This window comes from Loxodonta africana, chromosome 3 (assembly GCF_030014295.1).
Source record: "Loxodonta africana isolate mLoxAfr1 chromosome 3, mLoxAfr1.hap2, whole genome shotgun sequence".
In the NCBI taxonomy this organism is placed as follows: Eukaryota; Metazoa; Chordata; class Mammalia; order Proboscidea; family Elephantidae; genus Loxodonta; species Loxodonta africana.
The window spans coordinates 80,593,445-80,613,900 of NC_087344.1; the positions used below are offsets into that span (position 1 = coordinate 80,593,445).

General features: G+C 54.9%; 1 protein-coding gene across 1 annotated transcript in view; it reads left to right on the plus strand.

Moving 5' to 3' along the window:
* The window catches only part of PTPRF (protein tyrosine phosphatase receptor type F), a 78,084-nt gene extending 58,020 nt beyond the window's left edge, over positions 1-20,064 (plus strand). The window contains exons 14-31 of the mRNA XM_064281843.1: positions 368-465; positions 646-899; positions 975-1,068; positions 2,031-2,246; positions 2,643-2,797; positions 5,427-5,542; positions 10,216-10,313; positions 13,468-13,591; positions 13,745-13,920; positions 15,020-15,139; positions 15,433-15,587; positions 15,664-15,949; positions 16,052-16,230; positions 16,427-16,553; positions 16,789-16,914; positions 17,178-17,332; positions 17,437-17,572; positions 18,019-20,064. Coding sequence (XP_064137913.1) covers positions 368-465; positions 646-899; positions 975-1,068; positions 2,031-2,246; positions 2,643-2,797; positions 5,427-5,542; positions 10,216-10,313; positions 13,468-13,591; positions 13,745-13,920; positions 15,020-15,139; positions 15,433-15,587; positions 15,664-15,949; positions 16,052-16,230; positions 16,427-16,553; positions 16,789-16,914; positions 17,178-17,332; positions 17,437-17,572; positions 18,019-18,087 — 2,684 coding nt within the window. The 3' untranslated portion in view covers positions 18,088-20,064. The remainder of the gene's footprint in view (positions 1-367; positions 466-645; positions 900-974; positions 1,069-2,030; positions 2,247-2,642; positions 2,798-5,426; positions 5,543-10,215; positions 10,314-13,467; positions 13,592-13,744; positions 13,921-15,019; positions 15,140-15,432; positions 15,588-15,663; positions 15,950-16,051; positions 16,231-16,426; positions 16,554-16,788; positions 16,915-17,177; positions 17,333-17,436; positions 17,573-18,018) is intronic.
* Positions 20,065-20,456: the final 392 nt, after the last annotated feature.

Sequence of the window (20,456 nt, forward strand, 5' to 3'; positions counted from 1 at the left end):
ACTGACCTCTGGTGAATGAGCTCTACCATCCTCTGGTGTGGGGTCCACATCTTCTCACGACCGTAGTCCATTCTCCTCTGGTGACTCTGACCTGGTGTCCGTGCACTGGAGCTGTGCCCGAGCACTGCAGGAGGTCCAACTGTGGATCCTGCAGCAGCATCACCGTCTCTGTCCACTGCTCACTATGTGGAAGAGCTTGGGCTGGGAGTTGAACTGAGATTTGAAACTGGCTGGGAGTGGGGGTACTTGGTACTCTGCAGCCATTCCAAACCCCCCGCCCACCAACCAGTGTCTCATCCTGGCAGGGAACCCTTCCGGCCTGTTCAGCTACGCAGCCAGAGCTGACTCCCTCCTTATGCCTCCACAGTGTTTGCCAAGAACTTCCGAGTGGCAGCTGCAATGAAGACATCTGTACTGCTCAGCTGGGAGATCCCTGACTCTTACAAGTCTGCTGTACCCTTCAAGGTGGGTAAGGGCCACTGCCAGCAGAGCCCAGCACACACATGGCCTACTGTGTGCTGTCATTCCACCCGCAACCCGTGTGAGTGAGTGTTTGAGGCAGGATCCTAGTTAGGGGGTGTTTGTGTATGTGTGTATGTGGTGGGGAGCCTTACTGCCCTGTCTCCCCCACCCTGCCATCTGTAGATTCTTTACAACGGGCAGAGTGTGGAGGTGGATGGGCACTTGATGCGGAAGCTGATCGCAGACCTGCAGCCGAACACAGAGTACTCGTTTGTGCTGATGAACCGTGGCAGCAGTGCGGGGGGCCTGCAGCACCTCGTGTCCATCCGCACGGCCCCCGACCTCCTGCCGCACAAGCCACTGCCTGCTTCTGCCTACGTAGAGGACGGCCGCTTCACCCTCTCCATGCCCCTCGTGCAGGAGCCCTCACTAGTCAGGTGTGTAGATTTGGCCACCGGGCAGGGGGCAGGGCTGGGTGGTGGTGGTCCTAATTCCTCCTCTACCTCGCCCAGGTGGTTCTACATCGTGGTGGTGCCCATCGACCGTGTGGGCGGGAGCATGCTGGCGCCGCGGTGGAATACACCTGAGGAGCTGGAGCTGGACGAGGTGCCCAGGGAGGGGACAGGGCACTCAGCCTCGTTGCAGTGACTGGCCCTTGTGACTACCCCAAAATACATGCTCATACTTGAAGTTACTCTCTTGGCTGCTCTGGCTGGCAGCCTGCCCCCTCTCTGGGGAGAGGGATTCCAAGGTAGCCCCAATGAGAGGATTGGCAGAGAACCCCCTGGGAATTTTCAGAGAATTCCTTGAAGGCTTAGGGAGAACCCCCTGGAGGTGCCTGCCGAGATTCCCCTGGGTGGGAAGTAGCGGAGGAGTCTGCAGGCCTAGAGAATTCCTAGCCCCACAGACTTTAGAGAGTCCTTGATCTAAAGGCCATGAAGGGGCTCCAGTGAGGAAGCCTGACAGCCTTGAAGTCCCTTGTTGTTGTAGTTGTTGTTAGGTACCATGGAGTCAGTTCCAACTCAGAGCAACCCTTTGTACGGGAGAACAAAACACTGCCCGGTCCTGCACCATCCTCGTGATCATTGTTATGCTTGAGTCCATTGTTGCAGCCACTGTGTCAGTCCATTTTGTTAAGGGCCTTCCCCTTTTTACCAAGCATGATGTCCTTCTGCAGGGACTGATTTCTCCTGATAACATATCCAAAGCATGTGCGACAAAGTCTCGCAAACCTTGCTTCTAAGGAGCATTCTGGCTGTACTTCTTCCAAGACAGATTTGTTTGTCTCCTAAACATTTGAAATCCTTCTGTTCTTTTCTCACAACCAGTGTGGACAAGCTCTCTCTAGTTAGGGTGAGCCCAGATTACCCACAGGGCTTCTTACTGGGCTGGCAGGAAGTTGTGCATTGTATTTCCGGTGTTCAGCGTTATTCTGCAAGGGCAGTGGGCTGGGCTAGGCTTGGCCCCTTACATGGAAGGTGAGCTTCCGTGCATCTTGGCTCAGAAAGCTGATGTCCCAGACCACGGGCCCTGGAGGCCAGCACTGACTCCTGTGCTCTGCTCTGCAGCTTCTGGAGGCCATTGAGCAGGGCGGTGGGGAGCGGCGGCGGCGGAGGCAGGCAGAGCAACTGAAGCCATATGTGGCCGCTCAGGTTGACGTGCTCCCTGAGACCTTCACCCTGGGGGACAAGAAAAGCTACCGAGGCTTCTACAACCGGCCCCTGTCTCCAGATCTGAGCTATCAGTGCTTTGTGCTCGCCTCCCTGAAGGAGCCCGTGGACCAGGTCTGCCTGAGCTGGCTTGGTGGTCAGCACCCTAAGACCCCAGGCCCAGATCAGCACAGGGACCTGATGCTCTAGGTCCAGTTAGTCCAGCAACTTCAAGGTTCCAGGCCTGACCCCACACCTAGGCCAGTCTCAAACATTCTGAGACCCCAGGCCCGGGTCAGCCCCAGAGATCCCAGACTTGCACTAAGGATCCCAAAACCCCAGGACCCAGGAGGCCAGTCCTAATCTAGCTCCTGGGACCCAGACCAACTGACCAGGTGCAGGTTAGTTTCTTAGGATCCAGGAGACTAGGCATCACCCTGTCGCAGAGGTATTTCCCAGGTTGGAAGGCAGGGGGAAGGGGAGTTCTCACACTGAGCTCGCAGCCCACACTGTTCCTCCGCTGGGCCACAGAAGCGCTATGCCTCCAGCCCCTACTCGGATGAGATCGTGGTCCAGGTGACACCAGCCCAGCAGCAGGAGGAGCCCGAGATGCTGTGGGTGACAGGCCCAGTCCTGGCGGTCATCCTCATCATCCTCATCGTCATCGCCATTCTCCTGTTCAAGAGGTGAGTCATGTGCCCAGGGCTCCCTGGAACGCCACCTGCCCCTCCCTGGGCACAGTGCATGCAGAGAAGAGGCGGCCACACTGGCCTGGCCCGGCCCCAGGTGCAGTGGGAAGCCAGGAGGAGCAGAAGCAGTGTATGCACATGCACGTGTGTTTGTGTACCTGTGCCCGCACACACGCGTCTGTTTGGGTGGGACACCCTCTGTGTGTGCTCACCTGGATGTGTGGAGGAGCTTCACGGAGGGCTGTTCCATGCATGTCCTGGGCGTGTCTGTCTGTGTTTCAGTGGATGTGAGTGTGTCTGTCTTCCTCTTCAGCTCTAAGACACCATCCCCTGGTCTCCTACCTTAAGCACCTTACTCTGCCGCCATTCCTAGATGACTCCCACGGAGGTCCAGATGCAGCCCTACCCACCTGCCCACAGACACTCACTTAGCTGATGTTCACTGAGCACCTGCTGTGACAACAGTTGCCTCAGACTCCATGTGTCTTTAACGCTGAACCATCACCCTCCCCGCAGCCCTGCTCTCCCCACTCGTCCTCACAGTGGATGGGACCCCATCCGCCAAGTAACCAACCGGAAATCTCAGTGTCACCCTTCCCTTCCCCCTCCCTCTCCCTCTACATCCAGTCTTCTGTGAGTCCTAGGCTAACTGTTACTGAAATACGCTCCCCACAAGGTCATGCCTATGCAGGGCATAGCTGGGGACCTGGCTGCATTAAGTCTGTCTTCTCTCTCGGGTAGCTGAAGCGACCTGCCCTTGGAGTCTATCCATCCACCTCCCAGCCTGAAAGGTATTTTCAGAAGATTTAACCTTGGCACTCTCAGCTAAACCTTTTGGTGGCTCCCAAGATACAGCTTGATCTCTTCAGCCATCAAGGGCCTGGGCAGTGTGGCCCTGCCACCACCCAGCGTCACCACACTGCACTACATGTAGTTTCCGGGAGTTCAGGCTATACCCTCCAGCTCTGTAGCTCACCCTGTCCCTGCCCACCTGGTATCTGCCATCTCATCCTTCAAGACTAAGCTCCAGTTTCTGATGCCCCACGAGGCTTTCACCAGCCCACACCCTCCCCATCCTGTCCTCCGTCTGCCCCTGGGACGCTTCACAGAAACATCTCGGGTTCTGTGTAGGAATCTGCTGTCTCCAGCCCCCAGCATGAGGCTGAGCTCCCAGACATGCTAGTGGACACTTGTAAGATGGATGTGTGTTGGTTTGTTTGTCTGAGTGCATCTCCACGTATGAATTCCTGTATCCTGTGCCCCAGCACTCTCCAGTCCCTGCCCTGAACCTAGTGCCTCTTTTCTGAAAAGTTAGCTCCCTCCTCCTAGGGAAGGGTTCTCCCTGGGCCCAGGCATGAAGGCCTGTGAGTGGGGCCCTGAGGAATGTCCCACACACTCAATCTTCCTTCCCAGTTCCCTCTGGATCTTGGTGTCTAGGGGAGGTGAACCCCCTCTCCCTGTGAATGTCATTTGGTACCATATATGGGTCCTCAATGTCCCCACGTCATGAGAGGGCCTGAGCGTTTGGTGGAAACAATGACCGTTCCTTTCTTCTGTCCTTGCTTGTCTTTCGGGACCTAGTAAACAAGAAAGGTAGGAGTCATTCCTTCTCTCATCACACGTCCCCCCGCTTCACTTCTCCCTCTGCACATTATGGGCACTCTACGGGGAGGGATGGCGCTTTTATCGGAAGCCTGGCCTATGGTTTTAAGCAGCAAATGGTCCAGACAGTGCAGCTGGATCCCAGGTTGGGACCAAGTCCTCACTGGTCTCTCCAGTTTGACTCTGTGCTCCCCATAGGCAATGTTCCTTCTCGGTTGCACAGGCATAATGCAGACTTCAGATGCTTCCCATAGGACACAGGCTAACTGGGCTCCCCAGGACCCTCATCAGCTCCCTGTTCTCTCAGAACTTAACCTCAGTGCTGCAGAGACATTGTCGTGTGTATTTGCAAAGAGCCTCACTGCAGAGCAGTGGGGAAGCATGCCTAATGTACACACTCACGCACATTCGCACAAGCTCACTCTCCCCAAACACGTGTGCAGACCAGAAGGGGCCACGGTTTCTGTCAGCAGCTGGGCCTCATGGTCTGTCTCTGATGCTCTGCTCTAGACAGAGGAGCTGAGGCCAGTGAAGGAGGACTCTGCCGGCTAGGGTGATGCCTTCCCTGTCCCTCCCCTGCTGCTCTGGGCATTTACCCTGAAACCCTGGTGGCCAGACAGCTGGGGCCCAGACCCCTGTGGTGTTTGTGTATTTTATGTGTCATTTGCATGTTTACTCCTGGTGGCTCCTGCCGCCTCTGCTGTGGTGGCCTCCAGGACAGCAGCCACTGCCCAGCAGTGATCTGCCTTCTCTCTGAAGGAGCCCAGCCTCTGCATCCCCTTCCTCCCTCGCTACACCATCCCTTGTCCACACCACACCCCTGCTGTCTCTCCACCCTACCCCTCCCCTGTGTTCTTTCACGTTGAGGCTGCTCTGCCCCTGGCTCCCCCGTGCTCCGAGACCCCAGGGTGAGGTGGGGTGGGGGGTAGAGCCATGGACAGGGCGGTCTGTGATAGATATTCCATGCATCACTCTTCTCCGCCTGAACCTTAGGTTCTCACCAACCTCCCTTCTGTCTCTGTAGGAAAAGGACCCACTCCCCATCCTCAAAGGACGAGCAGTCCATTGGGCTGAAGGACTCCTTGTTGGCCCACTCCTCTGACCCCGTGGAGATGCGGAGGCTCAACTACCAGACTCCAGGTAGGGCAGCTCCCACAGCTTGCTGGCTCCCAGTCCAGGCCACTGGAGTCTCTACTGAGGGCCTGGGTTTTAAGCCCCCATTTCTTGCTCTTTTTCCTCCTTTTGGCCCTTCTCTATTTATTTACCCACTTTGGACTGATATCAGTTGGACAGGTGTCCCAGGGCCCTGGAGCCTCTGGGGAAGGTGTAGCTGCTTAGCCCCACCTTGTGTTTGCTCAAGGCCTCTGAGTACAGGCCAAGGACCCCTACAGAGCCCACATCTCCATGACTGGGGGTTGAGGGGGGGGGCACTAGCTGTGCCTGCACCTGGTCCCTCTACACGAAAAAGAATGATGTTTGGGCAGTTTACAGTGGGAACTGCCCCAGCAGACACATGTGGGGTGGGGTGCCTACTACATCTGACCCTTCCTGGAGGCTAACCCCAGCACAGGGCTTGGTGCCTGCCCTACTTCCCCAGCCCCACTCTCACATGGCACAAAAGGTCATTGCTTCCCCTGCCCCCAGCAGACAGCACAGGCCTTTCCTCCTGGGAGAAGCTTCCAGACAGCCCCAGCCCCCAGGCAGGTTGGGTGCCCTCTCAGCACCCAGATCCTCTCTGCTTCTCACACCATGGCCCCTCTCACACTGGGCTGGGAGTCCTCGATTGTAGTCTTGGAGCTCTGTGGCACCAGGAACTGTGTCTTGTTCATGTCTCTGTTCCTTGTGTTCTGCACATGGTAGGTTCTTGCTGAATACCCGTGAAGTGAATGCCCAGACAACTGAATGAATGCTTGAGCTAACGCATGCACACAGAGAGTTTGTGGATGTAGCTATTGCTGCATGTTAAATTACACCAGAACTTAGTGGCTTAAAACAATAATTATTTATGATCTCTCACAGTTTTTGTGAGTCAGGAATTTAGACAGGAGCACAACAGAAACAGCTTGTGCCTGTTCTAGAATGCCTGGGCCCTCAGCTGGAAGACTTGAAGGCTTGGGGCTAGAATCATTTAAAACAGTGGTTGGCAAACTAGCCTGTGAGTCAAATAATAGCCTACCACCTGTTTTTCTAAATAAAGTTTTATTGGAACAGAGCCATGCTCATTCATTTTTATGATGCCCCATAACTACTTTTGTGCTATGAAGGCAAGGTGACGTAGATGCAACAGAGACTATGTCTGCAAAGCCTGAAATATTGACTGTCTAGTCCTTTATGGGAAAAGTTTGCCAACTCCTGAATTCTAAAGGCTTGTTTATTCACGTGTCTGGTGGCTGATGCTAGAATCAGCTGGGAGCTTCTTCATGTGGTTTGAGCTTCCTCACAACATGGTGACTGAGTTCCAAGGGCAAGCGTCCTAAGAGAAAGAGTGAGCAAGAGAGCAAGAGCCAGGCAGACCTAGCCGGCAGTCACAACCCAGCATGATCAGATCTGTGAGAAGTGAAAGCACTGGGATGGTGGGGACTTGGGGGCAGAGAAGCCTTCTTCTGGAGGGGATGCTGAGCCTTGTGGGCACTGGCCAGGCAAAGAGGAGGCGAAAGGGAGCTTCCTTTGGTGGAAAGAGCATGTACAGAAGCTCAGAGGCATTACGTGTGCATCAGATTACAAGTATTGGTGTTTCTGTAGCATCGGAGTTGGGGGCTGGAAGGATATTGAGAGGCAGGAGATGATACTGGAGGGTTAGGCAAAGGTCCAGCTACAGAGGGCCTTGTGTGCCAGGCTGAGGGTTTGGGCTCTATCCTGAGAGTAACAGGGAGGCACTGAAGAGTTTTTGGCAAGAGAATGACACGGGCAGAATTTGAGAAATACCACTGTGGTTTCTGTGTGAAGAATTGGGGCAGAGAACTATTTAGAAGGCCACCGAGAACCTGGACAGGGATGGTAGTGTGGGGATGGAGGGAAGGTCAGACTCAAAACATTAAAGAGGCTTGGTCAGCAGGGGGAGGTGAGGAAGTAGGGGGACACAAGGATGCCATGTGGTCGCTGGCCCAGTGACGGGGTGGGAGGACCTGACATGGGTCCTGAGGTGCAAAGATGGGGGTCCGTGGGTCGGGAGGTCTGTACCGACAACCTGGCCAAAACCACAGTGTGGGAGGCGCCGTGGTGAGGTGGTGGTCAAAGCCCAAAAGTAGACGGGCTTTCCCAGGGAGGGGGCAAGGGTGAGAGGAGAAGAGGCTGGGGAATGCCAGGGAAGGAGGTGGTACTTTAAAGAGGAATGAATGAAGAATAGTCAGGAAGATTAAGAAGGAGCAGCTGGAGAGAGAGAAGAGGAGTGCGGTGGAGTCCCTGATGCAGAGGTCAGGGGACAGCCACATGAGCCAGCGGTTTAGACGGCGGGGAGACCGCAGAAAGACATTGGCATTGGCGGGTGGTAGGCTGCTGAGGACCTTGGAGAGGGAGTGGTGGTGAGTCTGGGGCAGAGCGTCTGGCAGGTGGAGGCGTGATGCCTCTTTCAGGGGCCAGAGCCTGACGGACATGACGGGCAGGTGCACAGCAAGAGGGGAGAGGAGCAAGGGATCAAGAAAGGTGCTTTCTTTTTTCCAAGGTGGAAATTGTTTATGGACAGTGGTCAGGGGGCATCCAAGGTGCAGGGATGGGGATACTGGCTGGTGGAGCAATGACCTGGGAAGCTGGGATCCAGAGAACTGGGTGTAGGGTGTGATTGAACCTCGGCTGGGGGACAATTAGGGATGTCTCTCCTCTGCATTCTAGGCCAGGGTGGGATGGGAGGTGGATGGGGTTGTTGGCCCCAGGTTTTCCTGGGCTGAGAAAGATGTGGTTAAAGCAGCTGAGAAAAGCAGTGGCCTGAGTGTGGGTGCCGAGCAGCGTTAGGGCCCAGGGAAAAGACCTTGAATCTCTGTGCTTGGGGGCAGGGGGAGACAGAGTTGGATGGATTGGTGGTAAATCCTAGTGTTCAGGATGGATGGGAAAGAGGTGAAGACATGGGAGGAAGGACAGCAGTGATTGGGCAGGAAAACAAGGGATGGTGGATAGCAGGCCTTCAGTGCTGGTAAAGGCCACGTGTGGAACAAGGGAGGAATGGGGAAGGCAGACAGGACGCTGTGGCCCAGGGTCAGAGATGAAAGAACTCAGAGGCTGCTGGCAGGGAGAGGCATCACGGTGGCCATGGACAGCCCAGGTGACGGCAGCACTTGGCAGAGGACACACCTGCCAGCTATCACCAGAGTATTTAGTGAACCAGGGACAGAGGGGTCAGAGGGAGGGGCAGTCGGCATGGCAGGGCTCTCCCAGTCAGAGGGCTTCTTTCTTATTTTTAAGTTGAGCAAACATTTTTTTCTTTTATAATGTAAATTTTATTCTTAAACTTTTCAAACCCACGAAAAGCTAAAAGAATAGTACAGTTAGCACATGTATATCCCTTATGGTGATTAATTTGGAAGAAATTACCACTTGGAAGAAATTACTTTCTCTTTACCAAATCATTCTAAAATGGCCAAGGCCAGATTTGATACCAGAGGCCACAAGGCTTGGTTTGGACTTCATTTTCTGCCATACACAGGCCCGGTGGGGATGGGAGCACTCCCTCCGGGCGGGAGCGGGGAGCAGTCCAGCCGTGTTATTTGGGAGGCAGACAGGGCTGGTGGATAAGGACTTGCCCTGTAGCCCCCGGCCCCTTATAATTCCCCTTCCTCCTGCCAGCGCCTCCTGAGCCTTCTCAGCCCTCTTCCCTGCTTAACTCCCCCGCCCCCCACACACACTGTGTCTGATGGTGACATAACCAAAAAAGGTTAACAAGCTCTCTTCTCTTGCCCCGTCGTATTTTGTTTTGTTTTTGTTTTTTCTCTGCAGGTTCCAGTGCCCCCAGTTGCCCGAATATCTCAAGTTAGTTTTCAAAGTTCCCGTGTTTGGGGAATACTTTGGCCTCTGTGTCTGTTTCCACTTCTCTACTTCTTTTACCCCCGGCCTCCCTGCGTCCTTGACGTCTTCTCCCCTCTTCTCACTGTCTCCTTATGTTTTCTTTCTCTGACCTCCTTTCTCCCCATCTTGCTTCCTCCACTCCTGTCGGTTTTCTCTCCTGCTGGCCCCTATCTTAGTCTCTTTGCCTCTGTCACCTCCGGTCTCAACCTGACATATCTTTCTTTGTGCCTCCTGTCCTCTTGTCTGTCTCTCACTTCCCTTTTGCTGTCTGTTCTCTCTGTTTCTCTGCCATGGCATCTACTGTCATGAAGACTCCATCCACACCTGCAGGGCCTGGGACCATGATTTTATCAAGTCTCTAGCATGACCACTGGCGCCAGTGAGGAGCAGGAGGGCTACGCACAGGCCAGGCCAGTGGGTGGGTGCAGGCTGAAAAGGCCCACCACCCCCCAACCCAGAGTGACAGGAGGTCAGATCCCATCTGGCCTTGGTCTGGGAGGGAAAAAGCCTCTCACCCTTGTTGAGCTACGCCTGCCAGGCGGACCCTGGTGCCCCCACTCAGCACCGTGTCCTGGACCTAGTCCTTGTCACATGCTCACAACACACACACTTCCCTCTGTCTGCTCCCCACCTGCCAGCCACTGTGTGCTCCGCCACCCATCGCCGCATGTGCTGCTGTCTCCATGCCACCAGTGCTCCATGGTCACACGTGTTCACATGTGCACATACATCCATTGGGGCTGGCTCTGCTACCCCCCCTTCAGCTTCACACTAACCGTGCCCACTGACTCTGTCCATGTGTGCCCTACCCTCCCCAGGTATGCGAGACCACCCACCTATCCCCATCACTGACCTGGCAGACAACATCGAGCGCCTCAAAGCCAACGATGGCCTCAAGTTCTCCCAGGAGTATGAGGTGAGATGTCCCCATCCCTGCAATGGCCTGGCCTGGTCTAGCCCCATGCCAGCTTCTGCCTTGTCTCAGGTCTAGGAACTCATCAGGTCCCAGCTGTTGATGGGGTGTCTGGGCTTCCGCAGAACACAAAGAGGAGGGGTTAGCAGTGGCCAGATCCAGCTGGGAACTGAACTCCTCAGGTGCTGGGCCTAAGTGGGGCCCCTCTGGGCACCCTCTGGTGGCCGCCTCAGGAGGTGTTTTGAGAGGCTCAGTGCCCTGGTTCTGGACACTCAGACACATGCCTAGAAGTTAACAGAGGCACAGACACAGAGTGACAGACACAGATCAATAATAATAGCTGTAATACCTGGCATTTATCAGGAGCTGACTCAGCCAGCACTGAGCAAGGTGCTTGGCATGCATCATCTGGCTCCCCTATAGCCCTGTGAAGTGGGCACTGTTATGATCCCATCTTACAGATGAGAAGGCTGACGCTCAGAGAAGGGAAGTGATTTGCCCAAAGTCAAACGGATAATGACTGGTGGAGCCAGGACTCAAACCCAGGTCTGCCTAATGCTTTATGGCCTGTACATTCATATGTTCATCTGTGTACTCAGATTGTAGTTCAGGCATTATAGAGATGGGGAGTCATGGGACCCCATGAGTGGAGGGCCAGGCTCAGGCCCTGCCACATGCTCACCTCTCTGGCCTTGACTGTTGCCAGTCTGGGCTCAACTTCAGAGCTGTGCTTCTTCGGCCTGGGCTCTGAGGGCTTCCATCCTACCCATAGCATGACTCAGATAACCCCAGGCCACCCACCAGGCTAAGGAAGAGCTTTGTTAGAGAAGGAGGTGATAAAGCAGAGACCCCGTCCTGTCAGAAGGGCATGTGGGATAATCTCTGCCTTGTCCACCGCCGTGGAAGCACAGGCTTCCCCTCCATGGGTAATCCGTGCATGGACGACTGATGGGTTGGTTGCTCCTCTTCTAGTCAAATGTCCACCCTCAGCTGTGTTTGGGGGACGCATCACTGGGAGCCAGAATTCCCCTTCCAAGGAAGGGCTATGAGCCAGGTAAGTTCCAGCCCAAAAGGAAATTGAGCTTGGCAGGCAAATTGATGACCATGTCTGCCACGAGGAGACCATGCTGCCTCCAGCTGTAGAGCCCCCCCGGGGCCTTGCTTTGCAGAAGGCCGTGCTACAGGGGTAACGAGGCTTGCAAGTTGGGCTCCCTTCCTTCAGCTCTTCATCTGGCAGGGAAGGCCTTCCACGGTCTTCCGCCCGGACTCACTCAGTCCTATCTACCATGCCTGCCCATCCTTCAGACAAACTGCTGTAGCCTGCAGGCCTCTGCACCGTGCTTCATCGTCTAGGCTCCTGGCAACCTTCATTCCCAGCATTCCCCCTTCCATATTCTACCCAGTTCTTCGCTCTGAGCTACCCGTATGGCACCCTCTTCCTCCAAGAAACCACCTAGGCCTCCCGTGGCCTTTCCCATGCCAAGATCCTGTTGCTGTATCATCTTTACTGTTGTCATCCACACACATTTGACCATGTGTTATATCCAGTGCTGGCTGGGTGCTGGGGTTATGGAGCCAAATGTCACCTCCACCCCTGGCGTGTTGGTGAGGAGACACACAGGTAGACATGGAATATGCTGCTATGACGATACGTGAAAGAGGAAGGCTGGTGGCACTGAAGCAGGAGGAGAGGTGGGGTGTGCTGGTGGGTCTCATGGAGTCAGTGACACTGGTCCTCTGGAAAGTAATGAGACTGGAACCCAGATACAAGGACACTGTGCTATGCTGCAAACTTTAGGTTGTATCCATCTGTAAAATGAGGATGACAATAGCACCTATCTCATATGAGGATTAAATGAGGAAATACATGCAAAAAGCTTAGAGCAGAGCCAGGTACACAGTAAGTTCTTGCTAAGACTTAGCTATTGTCATTATTCTTAACTGAGGCGATGAAGAGTCACAGAAGACATTTAAGCAGGAAATTGATATTCAGGTCTCCATTTTAGAAGGGTTGTTCTGGCTGTCGGACAAAGAATGGATCAAAGTGGGGCAAGAGGAAAGAGGCAGGGAGATGGTAGCTCTGAGTTGGGGTGGCCTGGACCAGGCAGTGACAGCAGGTAGGGGAAGCTGAGTGGTGTCCAGTTATCTGTCCATCAGTCACCTACTGAGGGGGGGGGCCTGTGCAAGGAGCTGAGAAACAGCGGTGAATGAGGCAGACATTGCACATGTTCTGAGATGATGGGGTCTCTACTTTTTCACTTGTGTCTCTAACAAAGCCCCTCTCGCTGGGTGCATGGCCTGTGGACATTCTGGGGCACAGAGGGGTTATTAAGAACTTGTAGGTTCTGCCTTGGCCTTCTGGGTGGACGGACAGTGGTGCGGTTCACTGAGATGGAGTCCCAGCAGGAGAGGAGGGGGGAGCTGATGAACTCAGCTTTGAAAGGGTTGAGATTGGAGGATCTGTGGACCTCCAGGTGGAGGTGTCCAAGTGGCTGTCGGGTATTCAGATCTGGAGCTCGGAGAACTCTGGGGTGCAGCTGGGTTCTGGGCAGCTCCAGCATATGGATTTAAGAGTCCTGAGAACAAGCGCCCTCACCCCGGGAAGGCTGTGGAGTGAGGAGAGAAGAGGGCCCTGGAATGAGCCCTGGGGGAGCTCTGTGTCCTGCGTGGGAGGGGCGGGTGAAAGGGGAGGAGACAGAGAAGGGACAGCCAGGAAGGAGGTTAGAGGCATGCTGGGCAAGGTGGAACAATGATGTCTAGAGCCTTCTCAGTGTCTGGGGCTGCAGAGCTGCCTGCCATTGCTTCCACCTTGTTTCATGCTTTTGTTTCATTAGATGGGTATAAGGCTTGAGGGACCTTTTCCTGCCTCCGCCTCACCCCAGACCACTTTACTGGGAAGGGGATTTGGTACTATGGTCAAGGAGTCTATGGTCCATCACCTTCTGGATAGGCAGTGGTCCGAGGTGTGGCAGCCTCTGAGCCCCACGACTGGCCAGGGGGGTGGTGGTCGCTCCTGACCAGCACCAGGGACAGGCTGGCTGTAGCCTGAGGGGCCAAGGTAGGGTGTGAGCACCGCCTGGAAGGCTGGGTCCCCCCAGGGGAAGTATGTAGACTGTGACTCTGACCCCACGTCACCTGCCCCTTTCATCCGCTGCAGTCCATTGACCCTGGACAACAGTTCACGTGGGAGAATTCCAACCTGGAGGTGAACAAGCCCAAAAACCGCTACGCAAATGTCATTGCCTACGACCACTCTCGAGTCATCCTCACCTCCATCGATGGTGAGACATCTCCTTGCTCTCGTCCCCCTTGCTGGCTGAGGCAGCATTTTGTCCTGCAGGGAAGACCTGCAAGTCCCAGGGCAGTACTGAGGGGTGATTAGCTGAGCTGGGAGCCTTGGGATAATGCATTCCCATGTCCCTTCTCACCCACAGGTGTCCCCGGGAGTGACTACATCAATGCAAACTACATCGATGGCTACCGCAAGCAGAATGCCTACATTGCCACACAGGGGCCACTGCCCGAGACCATGGGTGACTTCTGGCGGATGGTGTGGGAACAGCGCACGGCCACTGTGGTCATGATGACACGGCTGGAGGAGAAGTCCCGGGTAAGCCTGAAGGGCCCTGCTAGGAGGCAGGCTGGGAGATACTCATCCTCCAGCTGACTTTGAGCACCTCTTCTGTCCCCGGGGAAAGAGATTCCTTAGGGTATCCCCCAAATCCGTTTTCCAGGGGTATTAGTATGTTCCCTAGATATTAGGTTATTTCCACGTTCCTCAGATACTGGAGTATTTCTGGAGTATTAGCATGTTCCCCAGATGCTGGAGTGTTGCTGCAGTATTAGCATATTCCCCAGACACTGGAATATTCCTGGGATATTAGCATGTTTCTCAGATACTGGCGTGTTCCTGGGGTATTAGTGTGTTCCTCAGATATTGGAGTGTTCCTGGGGTACTAGTATGTTCCCCAGATATTGTAATGTTTCTGGGCTATTAGCATGATCCCCAGATACTGAGGTATTGCTAGGATGTTAGCATGTTCCTCAAATACTGGAATGTTCCTGGGGTACTAGCATGTTCCCCAGATACTTTAATATTTCTGCGCTATTAGTATGTTCCCCAGATACTGGGGTATTGCTGGGATGTTAGCGTGTTCCCCTGATGCTAGTGGACTCCTAGGGCGGTAATATGATTTGCCAGATGCTGTCATTTTCCAGGAATGTTAATATGTTCCCCAGTTGCTGGCATGTACCTGGGATGTTCACATGTTCCCCAGATGCTGCTGTGTTCCTGGGACACTAACACGTCTCCTAAGTTAATTAGTGGAAAGAGCTGCTGTTATCTGTTTTTGCACTGCAAAGCATTGACTGGAACGTAAAATTTACAGAGCTTGAAAATGGCGCTTAAACATTATGGGTAAATTTGGCAGAAAATGTGCCTGGTGTGATCCGGTCATGAATAAATAATTTTCAATTACGGCCCTGATTCCACCAGCTAGGGTGAGGGGTGGGGACATAGCACAAGGACCTGATGTGGCCTGTTGCAGGGGAGGGGAAACAGTGAATCTGGGAGTTCAGGGCTGGGGCCTTGCAGCGAGGCAGACTACACCTCCCCACCTGCTTCTGCCCCTGGGTCACTTTCCAACCGAGCCGTTTCATACCCTCTAAATGTCATCACCCCCAACCCTGCCCTGCTTGTCCATCTGCAGGTGAAGTGTGATCAGTACTGGCCAGTTCGTGGCGCTGAGACCTGTGGTCTCATTCAGGTGACCCTGCTGGACACAGTGGAGCTAGCCACCTACACCGTGCGCACTTTCGCACTCCACAAGGTACACCATTCCCCGCACAGTGCTCACACCCTGGGCATGTAAGGGCAGGGGCCTGAATGTGGAAAGTGGGAACCCCGTGTGTTGGAGTATCAGTGGCTTGGAGGTGTGTGAGTCAGTGTGGGTGGCCTCTGGCTTGGGTGGAAAGTATGGTACAAGCTCCTTCAAGCTGCCTCATGTCGTTTCTGAGTCCATCAGAGGGCAGTGAGTCTGGCCTCAGAGGTCATGTCATTGTGGCCTTAGCCTGTAGCAGACAGGCTCCTAGTTACACCGTCTCTCTCCACCTTTCCCCCCAGAGTGGCTCCAGTGAGAAGCGGGAGCTGCGCCAGTTCCAGTTCATGGCCTGGCCAGACCATGGGGTCCCCGAGTACCCAACCCCCATTCTGGCCTTCCTGCGGCGGGTCAAGGCCTGCAACCCACTAGACGCAGGGCCCATGGTGGTGCACTGCAGGTGAGGGGTACAGTGCTCCCAGAGGGGGTGGGTGGGTTGGGTGGACCTGTGCACAAGCCGAGCCCGTGTCCTGCAGCGCGGGCGTGGGCCGCACAGGCTGCTTCATCGTTATTGACGCCATGTTGGAGCGGATGAAACATGAGAAGACAGTGGACATCTACGGCCATGTGACGTGCATGCGATCGCAGCGGAACTACATGGTGCAGACAGAGGACCAGTACGTGTTCATCCACGAGGCGCTGCTGGAGGCCGCCACGTGTGGGCACACGGAGGTGCCTGCTCGCAACCTCTATGCCCACATCCAGAAGCTGGGCCAAGTGCCTCCCGGGGAGAGTGTTACTGCTATGGAGCTCGAGTTCAAGGTGGGGATCTGGGAAGGGCCTGGCTGGGCTCCAGGGGCCTGGACTGGGTCATGGAATGATCCCCCAGGCAGCTAGGCCTGACCAGCCCCTCCCTCTCACCAGCTGTTGGCCAGCTCCAAGGCCCACACGTCCCGCTTCATCAGTGCCAACCTGCCCTGCAACAAGTTCAAGAACCGCCTAGTGAACATTATGCCATATGAGCTGACCCGAGTGTGTCTGCAGCCCATCCGTGGTGTGGAGGGCTCTGACTACATCAATGCCAGCTTCTTGGATGGCTACAGGTCAGCATGCTTGTGACTGCCTGCCACACCCCATAGGTACCCAGGCCTGTGCCTGGCTGGCTGGGGGGTCAGTGGAATCGGGCTAGTTCGGAAGACCAGAGTTGGGCTTCCTGGAGGAGGGGCGATCGGGCAGTCTTAGGGGAGAGACTGTGGGCAGCAGCAGCCCCAGCATGTCCAGTCTTGTGTCAACCCCCAGACAGCAGAAGGCCTACATAGCCACACAGGGGCCTCTGGCAGAGAGCACTGAAGACTTCTGGCGTATGCTGTGGGAGCACAATTCCACCATCATCGTCATGCTGACCAAGTTGCGGGAGATGGGCAGGGTAAGCCCACGCCCTCCCCAGGAGGGGCCCTGTCATTAGCCAGGAAAGCCCCCACCCTAGAGGAACACCAGCCACCCTTGGTAGAGATCCCTTTTCATTAGTCTCCCAGCCTCCCAGCAGCATAGCCACAGACCCCACTGTCACCACCTGAGACACCCTATTCTAGAATTCTCTGAAACCTGGAGCCCACCCCACCTCCACACCTGAACATGGTGGCCGGGCCTTCTGTCCACAGGAGAAGTGCCACCAGTACTGGCCAGCAGAGCGCTCCGCTCGCTACCAGTACTTTGTGGTTGACCCAATGGCTGAGTACAACATGCCACAGTATATCCTGCGTGAGTTCAAGGTCACGGACGCCCGGGTGAGTGTTGGCAGGACAGTGTATGTTTGCACACCCAAGTGTGAAATGGCTTGAGCACACATTGGGCCTGGGGCTGCCTGCATGGTGCCTTAGCTCAGGCCACAGGAACCTGAGTCGGGTGCGGGGTATGAGCACATTTTCCGGGTGCCCTCGAGTGTACAACTCAACGGGTGTGTGGCAGTCATTGTATGACTCCAGACTGGCCTGGTGAGGCGCAGCCTCAGGCACTACCCCTAACCCTTTCTCCCACCTACCTCTCCCAGGATGGACAGTCAAGGACTATCCGGCAGTTCCAGTTCACAGACTGGCCAGAGCAGGGTGTGCCCAAGACAGGCGAGGGCTTCATCGACTTCATCGGACAGGTGCACAAAACCAAGGAGCAGTTCGGGCAGGATGGGCCCATCACAGTGCACTGCAGGTGGGGCTGTCCCCAAGCCGGGCTGGAGTGGTTGGGCCTGAGGGGCTAGCAGACCCACTTCCCGAGGTGGGCAGGACTCCTGACCCAGCCCTGTCCTTGAGCAGTGCTGGCGTGGGCCGCACCGGGGTGTTCGTCACTCTGAGCATCGTCCTGGAGCGGATGCGCTACGAGGGCGTGGTCGACATGTTCCAGACCGTGAAGACCCTGCGCACACAGCGGCCTGCCATGGTGCAGACAGAGGTACACAGGCCTTGCTGGAGCCCTCTGCTACCCCAGGCTGCCTGCTGCAGTTAGACAAACGTAGGGACATGCGTTCACTCAGGCTGCTGACATTTCACAGGTGCTCAGGGCAGAGATGAGCAAGAGGCATCCATTCATTCAGCAGCTCTGGGTTGAGCACCAGTTCTGACTGGCGTGCCTGGCACTAGGCTAGGAAGGAGAGATGACAATAAAATATTACACAGATGGATGTGATTGGGGTGGCAAGGGAAGGTAGGTAGCTACAGGGGCCTAGGAAGGTAAGGAAGAGAGATGAGCCTTCTGAGGTTCCTTCAGCCTCCCTCAGGGTAGTTGTCTGGATCCAGCACCTGCTCTTGGCTGCATTCTGGATGCCCTCCGCAGAGTGGGGCGGGTGTGCCTACTGGTGCTGCCCACACTGACCAGCCCCTACCCCCGCATCCCGGCAGGACCAGTACCAGCTGTGCTACCGTGCGGCCCTGGAGTACCTCGGCAGCTTTGACCACTATGCAACGTAACTACTGCTCCCCTCTCCTCCGCCACCCCCACCTGGGGGCTCTGGAGGGGACCAGCTCCTCTGAGCCATACCGACCATCGTCCAGCCCTCCTGCACGGATGCTGTCGCTGGCAAAGCACAGTCCACTGGGATCACAGCATTTCAGGACCATTGCCACACCAAATGGAGAGCCTAGAACCCCTGGGGCAGTGGGCGGCAGGCGGCAGGCGGCAGGCCCCAGGCAGCGCTGTGTCCGCCACAATCCACCGGACCGCCCGGAGCCTGCTTCAAGCTCTCTGTTCCGCTGCCACGTTTCTCATGCTTCTTCTCATGGGGTGGGGATGGGGCAGACTGAGGAATTCCAACCTCTTCCCTCTGATTTTTCCTTTTGCAAATCCTTAACTGCAGAATGGGCCACTGTAGGGGTTGGGGCTTTTGTTTGTTGTTTGTTTTCTTTTTTGAGTTCACTGTGGATCCTCTTTTTGTACGGCCCTTACTGGTAAAGGACAGAAAACGCTGTTGGTGTGGGCCGTGGCCTGAGCAGAGGCTACTGCTGTGGGCCCAGGAGGCCACGCTGTTCCACTGCTCTTCCAGCCCTTCTGAGAAGATCCCATTTCATCCAAATGCAGGGAAACACACCTTTTTTTTTTTTTCTAATTTTGTTTTGTTTTTCTTTCAGAGCCTTTTTTAGGCCCCACAGACAGTGGTGGGTGGGGAAGACATAGGAAACACTCACTCCCAGTTGTCTATTCTCGTGTGTGTACGACATTCACAGCCCAGAACCAGAGAGGTGTCTGGGGGAGCCCGTCAAGGTGGGCCTCATCACCATCATGCTTGCAAAGGTTAAAAAAAGCAAAAACAACAACAAAAAAAAAAAACAAAAAGCATACAAAAAAAAAAGAGTCATCCCCTGGCCTCTGCTTCAAACCCCTGAGACGGGGGTCTGGGGAGGCCCCAGCTGCTGGGGTTCTGCCCTCAGGGCTGCACAGCCTTGCTTTTCTCCCCAGTATTGCAGTACTACGGTGTGGTGTTTGGAGGCTGAGGGCCTGGCGGCACGGCCCAGGCAATTGGCACAGATTGGGGTGTGCCACACCCTGTGCACCTCAGGGCCCAGCAGGGGCATGGCTAGCCCTTCCGGTCCAGGCCAGTGGGCCTGGTAGCACATGTCTGTCCTCAGAGCTGGGGCCAGATGACTTCCCTCCCTGGTTTGTAGCTGTTTCCAAAGCCCCTGAGAATCACTCTTTTCCACTCCTTTGAGATGCCCTCGTAAACCAATGTGGCAAGACTACTGGACTTCTCTTAATGGTACTATAATCAATCCCTATTATCTTGGCTTGCTGAGGGGCAGGGAGAGGGCCTCTTCCTCTGGGCAGCACTATCTAGGTAGGTAAGTGGGGGCGGGGAAGGATGCATAGCTGTTGTAGCCAAGGGGTGTGATGCAGACATCCCCGAATCTAGCTGGGGTGAGTCAAGATCAACAATCCAGGGTTGGTAATGTTGGATGAAACACTCATTTTTACCTTGTGGATGCTAGTGCTGTAGAGTTCACTGTTGTACACAGTCTGTTTTCTATTTGTTAAGAAAAACTACAGCATCATTGCATAATTCTTGATGGTAATAAATTTGAATAATCAGATTTCTTACAAACTGGGCCTCTGTCTCAGCTCTTTCTGAATCAGTCTGGGCTCTAGAAGTCAGTAGCTAGGGATGGGTTGGTTCTAAGGATTTCCTGCTCCTCAAAGAGAGAGTAAGGAGCCCTGGTAGTGCAACAGTTAAGTGCTCAGCTGCTAACCCAAAGGCTGGCGGTTTGAACCCAGCAGTTCCAAGGGAGAAAGACCTGGCAATTTGCTTCTTTAAAGATTACAACCAAGAAAACCCTGTGAAGCAGTTCTACTCTGTCACATGGGGTCTTTATGAGTCGGAATCGACTAAATGACACCCAACAAAATAAGAGTGAGAGTCCCTGGTGGTGCAGGCAGTTAAGCACTTGGCTGCTAACTGAAAGGTATAAGTCTACCAAGAGGCACCTTGGAAGAAAGACCTAGTGATCTACTTCCAAAAAATCAGCCATTGAAAACACTATGGAGCACAGTTCTACTCAAACATATGGGGCCGACATGAGTTGGAATTGACTCGTTGGCACTGGGTTTTTTAAGGAGAGAGAGGCTGTGAAGCTATAGGACCCTCTCCCCTCCCTGCCTTGGGCCCTTGGGTCCTGTTTGTGACAGGGCAGGCTCCTGGCATGGCTACTTACTGTCAGAATGGAGCCATGTCTGGGCAGTGCCCCTCCCCCAGCTTCATTCTCCCTTTCCTGTCACCTCCTCCCTGCCCCTGCTCTAAAGAAGGGATGGCTGTTATCTCACCCTGCACCCCTCTGCTGCAGTAATGGAT